Raw genomic sequence first — 12,278 nt, 5'->3', positions numbered from 1 at the left:
ATATGTGAGTATGTGTACTGTATATATACACATACACTTCTTTTTTTCTCGTTTATTACACTGTTTACAGTGTACTATGTTTACATATTCTGTTGTGCTGCAGGGAGTAAGAATGTAATTGCTCCATCTGGGACATGTATGACAACAAGGCAATCCTGCCTCTGATATTAAGTGCATGGAATGGGGAATGATGGAGCAGCAGCGGACACGACTGGTGTTGAAATTGTCGGCTCCTGGTTTCCAGGAAATGATGTCTGTGATGAAGGGGAGGCAGAAAATGCGGAGACTGGAAAAGAGGACATAGGGAAGGCGGGCGGGCGGGCGGACGCGCAGTGCGCGGGCACGAGGAGTGTCCGGGGGCGCGCTGGGAGCCGGGAGCGCGCCGAGTGCTGGGTGGAGCTGGAGCCGTGACCCGGGAGGCTGCCGGCGGTCCCGGTGCAGCAGCAGCAGCAGCAGCAGCAACAGCAACAGCCCAGTGACAGCTAGGAGCGGAGGATGGAAGCGGCCGGGAGCAGGCGGCCGGCCCCCGCCTGCAGCCGTGGGTAGCCCGGGGAGGGGAGAGCCGCGCCCGGGGAGGCAGCGGCCACAGCAGCCGTCCCGTCCCGTCCTCTCGGGGAATAAACAGTCCGGATCCGCCTGGTTGACTTGGGAAGGAGCGGCGGCGGCGGCGGGATGCCGTAAGAGTGACAGGCCGGGGGTGTATCTGCGGCTCAGCCGAGCGCTTCAATGATGGGCGACGCCACGGACCCGGCCAAAGACATGAAGAAGACGTTCATTGTCCCTGCCATCAAATCCTTCGATCACTACGACTTCTCCAGAGCCAAGATCGCCTGCAGCCTGTCGTGGTTGGTGGCCAAGGCGTTCGGGACAGGTAGGCGGCGGGGGCAGCGGAGCTGGGGGTGGGATTGCCGCAGCCCGGGGAGGGGAGGGGGGCTCTCGCTGGGCGGCCGATCGGCTATAGTTGCAGACACATCAGCGCCCTGTGAACTGCCGGCCTCATTAAACACTTCAAACACCAAACGGTTTGCAAATGCATTGACATTTGGTCGGCTCTGAATTCCCAGGAAGGTTGTCCAGTTCTTGTGCCCCAAAAGGAAAGATCCCATTTGCCTTGTATTCCTATATTTCAGGAATGCATAGTTGGTACATGGGTTTGTTTGTTTCTATATAAATCAATCAACGAACTACACAATTATCCTTCCAAAACGGGGGTCGAATGATTGTAAGAATTATTGACACCACTGTAATTATTCCTTGTTGTGCGGGAATTTTGTTTATATACTACAGTAATAACACGAATATATACCCTGCATTCATTTGTGGAAACAATGTTTTACCTGTAATACACAATTTTTACTCTATCAAATGCCTAAAGGTAGGTAAGAGAAGGTCAAGGACACACGAGGACAATTTCTGGAAAATCTGCTGTTCACATCTATAGCATGGGGGAAATTAGATTCATATATGATTTCTCTACGCTATTTACACTGCTTCTTGTAAAAGTGTATGGCTGTTATTTTAGAGTGGCAGGTGAACTAGATGCAGAACAAGAAGTTATGATGGTGAGTTGCAGCAACTGACCAAGAGTGGGGTAAATATTTAGTTGTTTTGATGAGTTTCTTTTGAAGCCCTGTCAATTCAGGGCAATATCAACACTAAGAAGGCCCCAATGCCCCATAAACTGTGGTTTGCACATTACATATGACATAGGAGCAGAATTAGGTCATTCAGCCCATCGTGATTACTCTACTATTCAATCATGTCTGATCTGTTTTTCCCTCTCAACCCCATAACCTTTGACACCCTTCCTAATCAAGAAACTATTAATCTCTGCCATACAAATACCCAAATGATGGCTTCCACAGCTGTTTGTGGCAATTAATTCTACAGATTCACCATCCTCTGGCTAAAGAAATTCCTCCTCATCTCCATGTTAATGGTACTTCCTTTTATTCTGAGGCTGTGCCCTCTGGTGCTACCTAATGTAATGAATTCTCTGTCACACCTGCCACAGACGAAGGCTGTGTTGAGAAGTGCAGCCTTTGTCTCATCTTGTCTGCTTTCTCAGCCTACCAAGCTTTCCATTTTTCCATTCCTCTTCTGAAGCTCTTGTGATCGGGAAGCGTCGGACCTCCTGACCACGGCAGCTTTCATTGAAGTCCATATCTTCTAACCTTGCGGGTAGACACAAAATGCTGGAGGAACTCAGCGGGCCAGGCAGCATCTCTGGAGATGAGGAATGGGTGATGTTTTGGGTCAGACCCTTCTCCAGAGATGCTGCCTGCCCTGCTGAGTTACTCCAGCATTTTCGGTCTACCTTTGATTTAACCCAGCATCTGCTGTTCTTTCCTACACATCTTCTAACCTTGCTTCCATTTGTCCTTATAATGAAGATATGGACAGGAAGCCATTGCCAGTGTTGGGTTCAACATGCAGAATTTGCTTGGAAATAGACCCGTTAGTCATGTGGTGAATGTGCACTTCTTCTTCTTGTGTATGGTGTGCACAGCCTAAAGTTGTAGGTCAACTTGTTCTAATTGATCTACTTATTTGTGCACGTCGGGTTAATTGCATTAGTCGAAACAGGGTGGACCACGTGAAGGTTGCAATCTCCCACCTCTGCTAATCAGTGTAAAGGTTGTTGACTTAATAACAAGAGAGTGCTAATAGACGGTCCTCTCCAGAATATTGTCATGTCGAGGGATACCTAGAATGTGTTCAGCACGGCAAAGATGGAAACAGGGACACAAAGAACTGCAGATGCTGGAATCTTGAGCAAAAACACAAGTGCAGGAGGAACTTAGCGGGTCAGGCAGCACCTATGAGGGGAATGGAGAGACAACATTTCGGGTCAGGACCTTTCTTCAGAAGAAGGGTTTCGACGTGAAACGTCACCCATTCCTTCTCTCCAGAGATGCTGCCTGTCCCGCTGAAATACTCCAGCTTTTTCTATTTACCTTTCTTCAGACTGATTGGTGTAGGGGAGAGAGAGAGGTGGGCACTACATGAAATTGGACTGTTTAACGTTCAAACTGTTGTAAGCTATCCAAGTGGAATAGGATGCACTATTCATCCATTTTGCTTAAGGCCTCACTTTGGCAATGGAGGAGCCCAAGGTCAGTTTGGGAATGGGATAGGGAGTTAAAATGGTTAGCATGTGGGAGATCCAACAGACCTTGGCAGACTGAGCATACACTTTCTGCGAAAGGGGCGCCTAGTCTATGCTTGGTCTTGTTGACATAAAGGAGGTCACATGAGAGCTCTGAATGCAGTTGATGAGGTTGGGAGAGGTGCATGTGAACCTCTGTCTCACCTGGAAGGTGTGCTGGGGTCCTGGGATGGAGGTGAGGGGGAGGTGTTACATCTCCCATGGTTTCAGGGAAAAGTGACTGGGGAGGGAATGGGTTGGGTGGGAATGCAATCGCAAGCCTTGGAGTTGTGGGGAGAGTTGGCTCCATGCAACATGGAAAGTTGAGACCATGTTGAAGCTGGTGGAAATGTCGGAGAAAGATGTACTATCCTTTATCAGCTCGGGGAGGAGGAGACGGAGCAGAATTGTGCCATAAGAGACACGGTTGAGGGTAGACAAATAATGCTGGAGTAGCCCAACCGGGACAGGCAGCATCTCTGGAGAGAACGAATGGGTGACATTTTGGGTCGAGACTCTTCTTCACATTGAGTGTCAGGAGAGAGGGAGACACAGAGATAAGGTGTGAAAACACAACATCAAAAAAAGATGCAGGTTAAGAAAAATGTAGAATAGATCATTGTTAGCTAGGAGAAGGTGACAACGAAGCAAACAGAGATAACATTTAATCATATGGACAGTCAGACTGGTTGGAGAACTAGGAAAGCGGAGGGATGGAGAGTTTAGTTTAGATATACAGCGCAGAAGCAGGTCCACCGAGTCCTCGCCGGCTAGCGATCCCTGCACATTAACATTATCTTACACACACACAAGGAACAATTTATATGTACCAAGCCAATCTACCTATTGCCCATGGTGCCCCACCGAGAACGAGGGAAAGCAAGGGTTACTTGAAGTTAGAGAAGGCAATATTCATACCTCTGGGGTGTAGGCTGCCCAGGCGAAATATGAGGGTTCTGTCCACATAGCAGGGGGGCATGCCGTGTCAATTGACGAAAGAGGACATCTCTAGAATGGAAAGGCTCGTCTTGGGAGCTGATGTGGCAGAGACCATGGAAGTAAGGTTAATGGATTGTATCCTTGCAAGAGGGAGGGTGGGAGCAGCTGTCTTTCCTCATGCCCTATATGCGTTGCTCAGGTCTTGCTACTGTAGAGGTGTGGAATCAAAACATCAACTTGGAGGACTTGCAATTTCTGTTAGGTTGCTGTTGTTTCACACTCTTTTACCGAGCGTTGGATATTAATAGCCCAATTGGTGTTGCATCTTTTTAGGGCAGTGTGATCGCAAGATAAGCCTTTACTTGTTTTCTTTTCCTTACAGACATTTTTGAGGCAAACATAATGGTACTAAAGTTTATTTTACATTCCAAAAACATTTGAATTTGTATGTTAGGTTAGAGTATTGAGAATGTAATGGAGCATACAGTTTAAGGCTATATATATATATATATATATATCTATATTGGTAATGTACACTCATATTCCATCAATTTGAATCCAGTATAGAAACATGTATACTGTAATAGTTTGCAATTTAAGTTGTATACTTGAGGTTATCTAAATGTCTGCTTCTTTCCTTACCATATAGTGATTGACCTACAGTATATTGGTCACAGTTCAAAGTGCTTTGATTTTTTTTAATTCTCACCATTCTAATTGTCAATTTTTCAATTGAAGACTAGTTATGGACCTGCGGTGTTCATCCTCAAACTGTACTTGGAATTCTATCATAATGTCCCTGGGATCTTTAACCACAAGGTGCCTTCTTAATCCTCCCTCATTACACAAGACCAAGTCCGAACTAGCCCGTTCCTTGGTAGGACCTGCCTGATCTCCCGGTTGCCAAACACTTCAATTACCCTTCCTATTCCCACACTGACCTTTCTGTCCTATGCCTCTTCCATTGCTAGAGTGAGGCCAAATGCAAATTGGGGGAACAGAATCTCATTTCACTTGGGCAGTTTACAACCCATTGGTATGGGTATTGATTTCTCTAACTTCAAGTAATCTCTGCATTCCCTCTCTCTCCATTGCTCCCCCACCCAAATTGTACCAGCTTCAAAGTCGCCTTGTTCACTGTCATTGTCTGTAAATCGCTCTCACTTAACAAACAGCTAACAATTACCTGTTTCCTTCATCATCATTACGTTTTTGCATATCCTTCATTTATTTGTTCTATTTCTTCTATCACCCTCTATCTCATCACCAGTGTCTCTATTCCTTTATCTGTTTTCCTTTTCCCGGCCTCTCCTGCCTGTTTTTGGTAGGACCTGCCTGATCTCCCGGTTGCCAAACACTTCAATTACCCTTCCTATTCCCACACTGACCTTTCTGTCCTATGCCTCTTCCATTGCTAGAGTGAGGCCAAATGCAAATTGGGGGAACAGAATCTCATTTCACTTGGGCAGTTTACAACCCATTGGTATGGGTATTGATTTCTCTAACTTCAAGTAATCTCTGCATTCCCTCTCTCTCCATTGCTCCCCCACCCAAATTGTACCAGCTTCAAAGTCGCCTTGTTCACTGTCATTGTCTGTAAATCGCTCTCACTTAACAAACAGCTAACAATTAATTACCTGTTTCCTTCATCATCATTACGTTTTTGCATATCCTTCATTTATTTGTTCTATATCTCTCTACATCACCATCTATATCTCTTGTTTTCCTTTTCCCGACTCTCCTGCCTGAAGAAGGGTCTCGACCCGAAATGTCTCCTATTCCTTTTCTCCAGAGACCCACTGAGTCACTGCAGCATTTTGTGTCTATCTTCACTCTAAAAAGCTCCCCTCGCATTCCACAAATTAATCTTCCACAAGGCCCTGCCGATGTGGTTCATGCAATCAGTATGTAGATGAAATCTCCCATGATAATTGCAGTTCTCTGCAAATGTGCCGTAGATATTTTCCTATTTCTCTTACGAATAATTGAGAGTCCATATTTTGGGGTCAATAGACTACTCTCATCCACGTCTTCCATCTCCCGCTATTCATGATCTAGCTGAAATACCTGATTCTCCTTCACCATTCTGGTTTAAACTGAAGATGGACACAAAACTCAGCGGGACAGGCAGTATCTCTGGAGAGGAGGAATGGGGGACGTTTCGAGTCAAAACTCTTCTTCAAACCCGTCAGACCTTTTTGTGTCTATCTCCATCATTATCCCCTAGTTTTCTATCACGACACAGCATTTCGATGCCACCGCACTGTCTTGTCCCTTTGGCCTATCTATTCCTTTGGAACAGTGTATAATGTGAAATACTAAGCATCCAGCCCTAATCTCCCTGCAATCACACTTTTGTAGTAGCTACTGCATCATATTCATACATTGATATCTGCACTACCAACTTGTGTATCATGTTGCAAATGCCACATTCATTGACATTAAACATTGACTTTCCTTTTTACCAGTTATTTACAACTCTGGATTTCCTTGGTTGCATATATTTCTGTCTGCACTTTCTGTCCTGGCCGATCACGCTACCACATTATCCTGTGCCACTGCTCTCTCATTTCCTCCTGGTAATTAACTCCACTGTTCTTGGAGACCTTCACCATCCCAGTGCCCGATGACAATGGTGTTGACTACCTCCAGTTATTACTTATTGATGACCTGTACCCATTTAAAAAAAAAATGCAACTGCAGTTCCTTGCGTTTACAAAAATGCTTTACCATCCACCTCTGGGTGGAAACCTGCCACCTTCATCACTATCATAGGAGCTCCTTGGCATCAGCTCCACTTACATCAACCGACTCCAACTGGTCCAGAACGCAGCCACACGACTCATCACCCACACCAAATCCTGGCATCACATCACTCCAGTCCTCAAACAACTTCACTGGCTTCCCATCTCCCACCGGATCACCTACAAAATCCTGATCCTCACCTACAAAGCCCTCCACCATCTGGCCCCCCCATATCTCACTGACCTCCTCTCCCCCTACCAATCCTCACGGTCCCTCAGATCCACATCAGCTGGTCTCCTCTCCATCCACATGTCCAACCTCCGCAGTTTTGGGGACAGAACCTTCTCCAGGGCAGCTCCCAGGCCCTGGAACTCCCTCCCCCAACTGATCCGCAATTCCGTGTCCCTCACCATCTTCCAGTCCCGCCTCAAGACCCATCTCTTCACCTCTGCCTATCCTTAGCCCCACGTCCCCCTCCCTTTTCATCTGTGCATTAATTGCCTCATACTGTGTTTTGTATTGAATTCTGTATTTACTTTGTGTACTAGTCATGTCTCTACTATTTATTTCATTCCCCTTACATGTTTTTCCTCTACCAGCTAAATTTTTGTAAGGTGTCCTTGAGACTCTTGAAAGGCGCCCATAAATAAAATGTATTATTATTATTATTATTATTGTCAAGCAGAAGAATGAACGCTAACCAATTAATGAAGTTATTCTGGCCCTTTCCCGTACTGCAAACCAATGGCAAAGAACTTCCTGGTCCATTTAAAGTCAGCCATTGTAATTTTCTGCAGTTCATGAGAAAGGATATAAACATGGTGGCAGTGTGGTGCTGGAGTTTACATTGTCTATGAAATACCAAGTTTACAATTTTTTGTTCCCTTGTCTTCAATAGTCATTCGAGTATAGCAACATTTGAGTCACTAGAACCTACATGGCAAGAACATTTGAGTTGCTAGCTCTGGGTATTCTAAGTTCCAGTCCAGTAAACTACCTAAACTTCTCTCTTGTCCCCCTGTTATTTTGTTCTCGTGTAAGATCCTGGCAAAGCTTTTGCCCAAGAGCTGTTTAAGATTGGGTCAAAATTGGGAGTTTGCAGAATATTGAAGGTTGCAGCGGGACACAGATCCGCTACAGAAATTGGCAGAGAAATTGCAGATGGAGTTTAATCCGAGCATGTGTGAGGTGTTACACGTTGGGAGGTTGAATGTAAGTAGAAATAAAATTAATAGCATTACCTGAACAGCATTAATGTACAGTGGGAATTTGGGGTCCAAATCCATTCCTCCCTGAAAGTGATGACATGTTGATCGAATGTTTAAGAAGGCATGTGGTATGTTTGCCTTCATTGGGCAGGACATTGATTGTAAGGGTCAGAAAGTCATGTTGTAGCTTTATAGGACTTTGGTTACGTCACATTTGGAGTATTGAGTGCAGTTCTGGTCGCCCCATTGTAGGAAGGATCTGGGAACTTTGGAAAATTTACCAGAATGCTGCCTGGATTAAGGGATACAGGAAGAGGCTGGACAGACTTGGATTGTTTTATCTGCAATGGCAAAAGCTGTAGAGAGACTTGATAGTGGTATATATAATTGAGAGGCAAAGAAAGTGTATAGAATCAGAATGGTTTTTACGGGATACTAAAACAAAATAATCGAGAGCATAGTATTAAGGTGAGAGGGACAGAGTTTAAAAGATGTGCGGGGCAAGTGGGTTTTTTTACACAGAGAGTAGTAAGTGGCTGGAACGGGCTGCTGGGGGTGGTAGTTGAGACAGACACGATAGTGGCATTTACGAGATTATTGGATAGGCATATGGATATGCAGAAATACGATTTGGTCTTGGTATTATGTTCGGCTTAGACATTGTGGGCCAAAGAACCCATTCCAGTGCTGTTCCCTGCTCTATGTACCAATGTAATTTGAGCACATCTATACATAACTAAAAACTCTGATCTTGTTATCTTCCGGTTTGTGCAGTTTGAGTAAAAACGGTATGAGATAGCGCTATGATTTTTTTGCCAGCTCACTCACTGTTCTCCTGTGCTGCGGGTGCAACAAGTATCGTTCCTATCGGTGGCATATTGTAAAAGTTAGCGAGGTTTAAAAATCTTAAAATACGCACGTGCGCAGATCAACCTCCTCTCCGGCCAGTCAGTGCCGCGCGAATTAGTCTCTTCTCCTGTCATTCCCCGGGACGGTCCGCCCCTTCCTGCACGATAGCGCCTTTACTGGAGCTGAGGGACGCTCTGGATGGCTGGCAGAAGTCTCCAACCGGACACAATTTTCGGAGGGACTAGAAGCGGCCCAGCCCAGCGCGGAGTCGGAAATATCACCGATGTCGCCAAACGGAAAGTGGAGACTCTGATCCCGGCGGAGGAGAACGACCAGCGCCCTCTGTGAGTCCCCATCACACCGCCAACTCCAGCCCCTTCCCTTCTGGTCTCCCTCGTTGACTCCTATCCCTCTACCCCGTGATATCCCCCTCTCCCCCATGGCTCTTCCCTCTTCTTTTCTCCATGCTCTCTACCCCCACACCGCCCACACAACCCCCCCCCACACAACCCTCGCCCACACACCCCTCCCCCCCACAACCTCCCCCTGCCCCCGCACCCCCCACACACCCCCCCTGCCCACACACACCCCTCCCCCTGTCCCATACCCGTCCCCCCCCCCATACCCTTCACCCCCGCCCACACCACCCCCGCACACCCCTCCCCCTGCGCACACCCCTCCCCCTGCCTACACCCCGCATACCATCCCCCCCGCCCACACCCTCCCCCCCGCCCACATACCCCGGCCACCCCTCCCCCTGCCTACACCTCCCCGCCCACACACCTTCCCCCCCGCCCACACACCCCTCCCCCCGCCCCACACCCTTCCCCCCCCCCCACACACCCCCCTCTCCCCGCCCACACCCCCCCCCCGCCCACACACCCCTCCCCCCCGCCCACACCCACCCTTCTCCCCCCCCCCAAACACTCCTCCCCCATGCACCCCCCCCCCCCCCCTCCCCCCCCCCCCCACCCCCCCCCCCCATACCCCCCCCCCCCCCCCCCCCGCCACAAACCCTTCTTCCCTCCCCTCCCTCATATGAAGAGGCGGGGGAAGGCATGCTGTGGGGATGAGGGGAAATGAGCCGCTCCTGTGCTGTTAGGGGCTATGGGTGAATGGTGGAATATTACTTTGGGGGAATGGGTGAGTGATGGAATATTGCGTTGGGGAATGGGTTGCGTTGAGGGGGGGGGGGGGGCAAGCCTCCCATGTGACTGGGACCCAACGGGTCCCACTTAGTCTAGTAATGCACTAAGCGGCACTGGTCAACTGTAGTGTGGTTATAAAATATCCAGCAAAGTGCACTTTAGATAAGTATGACAATCTTCCAATATTAGAAAATCATTTGATTCAATTGAAGAACGATAAATGCTTGTGATAATTTTTTGGTAAAACAATCCTTATAGGGTCATTTACGATCCAGTTGGATGGTACAATGGGAAAACTAAGAGGATGAAGCTAATGGGGTTAAATACTCTTTCCTCATCCATGACCTCGAAAACTGGTTGGCTGCATTCCCCATGGGTACAAATATATGGCAGCAAAGTTGGCAGGGAAGAACAAATTGTTGGATTTGCAATTTAATAGAAAAAGTGACTTTTGAGATGAGTCCAGCGAGTAATTATTTGTAAACTCTTTCCTACAGAACATTTTGCATGAAAGTCGTATCACTTTATAACGTTGTCTTGCTTCACATTTTTGTTAGTAATCAAAAATGAATGCCTTAAAAATATTGCCCATTCTCAGTGGAATGTAAGTAAATATTTTGGAATAATATCTGATGCATTGACCAAATTTGTAACTGTAGTGTGCATAAAAAAGAGAAATCAGTTCATCTGAGGAACAAAATAGTTCATCTGATTATCCAAATCATTATCAGCCTATAATATGGCGTCATTGTAACAGCATTTGGTTTTCTTGTAGTTGAGTCCCATTTGAATGTAATGAAATTCCTCTACTATCTTAAGGTTTAACATAATTGGTTTTGAGTATCATTTCCAACTTGTAATGTTACGTATTTTACATTGAAGAAAATCTGTTTTTCCAAAGCAAAATCATTTTCCAAACATTATGACATGCAGTACTGTCCTGAAAAGGAAAAGACTGAGAATTATGCCTGAAATCATTTATTTGACTATAATTGGCAAATAAATTGTTTCTGCAAAAACAAACATTCTGAAGAAATTGAACTTGTGTCCTGCCATCTTGCCGTATAGCTGGAATTGAATTGTAGGAAGACCTTCCTTTTGTCAAAAGTGAAACAATAATTATATCAAACACATCAGGGCAGGCAGCATCTCTGTAGTGAAGGAATGGGTTAGTCTGAAGAAGGGTCTTGACCCAAAACATCACCCATTCCTTCTCTCCAGAGATGGTGCTGTCCTGCTGAATTACCCCAGCATTTTGTGTCTATCTTCGGTGTAAACCAGCAATTCCTTCCTACAAAATAATTAGATCATTTGTTAAGGGTTCACTTATAAACTCCACTAGTTAGGAGTTATGGGCCTGTTCCACTTAGGTGATTTTTTTCGGCGACTGCTGGCAAATGTCATAGTCGTAGCAGGTCACCGAAAAAACGGTGACTGGACCCCCCTACGACAATGTCTACGACAAGCTACATCAACCTACCACCTAGACTTGAGGAGAGACCACTCAGGCATCACCCCGCGGCCATGTGGCGACAACTTAGTCGCCTGTAGTCGCCTAAAAAATCGCCTTAGTGGGACAGGCCCCATTACTGTCAGAGCTTTCGAGAAAGGTTAGTATTAGTGTTTGCATTTTCAACATTTGTTGATGGGCTTGCTCTGCCATTCCAAATATGGATTTGTAAAATTTGTTTATTCAGTTTCAAATCATTTCCATACTTTGTTGATGTTACACTTTTACTGTTTCCTATGTTGGGCTTGATAGAAAGGCAAGCAGTTCAGTTTGGTGCTACTAGCATTTATCCACCTAATTCTCTGCACCACCTTGCCCTATCTCCACCCCATCCACTTATATTTCTGGAGGTTTGATACTCAGAACAAGTTTAAAGAAATCAAGAGCTTGCTATTGCTCACTGAGGCTTTTGCCAACTGTAATCTAATGTCAGATAGCTGGACTTCCTGCAATCCCCAGTAGTCAGTTACTATGTGAAATGTCCTTCTTGAATTGATGCCAGATTGCATCTACCACAGGAACACCAGGGTAAATGAAGAGGGTAAGAATTAGGATGGTATGAATTGATAGCGTTTGCTTAAATGCTTTCAATTGTCTATGTGTTTTTTTATGTTTTACTTTGTGCATTTTGAACACACTTTGAAATATAATTGATTTTAAGATGGGTTTTGGGTGTCAGGAACATTGAGAAGTGTTCATGGTCCTTGCCAGGTTTGGCAGTCGATTACATT

At 46.0% G+C, this 12,278-nt stretch overlaps 1 protein-coding gene across 1 annotated transcript in view; it reads left to right on the top strand.

Moving 5' to 3' along the window:
• Positions 1-367: 367 nt before the first annotated feature.
• camsap2a (calmodulin regulated spectrin-associated protein family, member 2a) overlaps positions 368-12,278 on the top strand; it is a 142,898-nt gene continuing 130,987 nt past the window's right edge. The window contains 1 exon segment of the mRNA XM_055642443.1: positions 368-871. Within this exon segment, the coding sequence (XP_055498418.1) occupies positions 727-871 (145 nt within the window). The 5' untranslated portion in view covers positions 368-726.

The sequence above is a fragment of the Leucoraja erinacea genome, chromosome 10 (genome assembly GCF_028641065.1).
Source record: "Leucoraja erinacea ecotype New England chromosome 10, Leri_hhj_1, whole genome shotgun sequence".
NCBI lineage: Eukaryota > Metazoa > Chordata > Chondrichthyes > Rajiformes > Rajidae > Leucoraja > Leucoraja erinaceus.
Note: the sequence above shows the minus strand (reverse complement) of the source record. Positions and strands in the feature narration are given on the sequence as shown.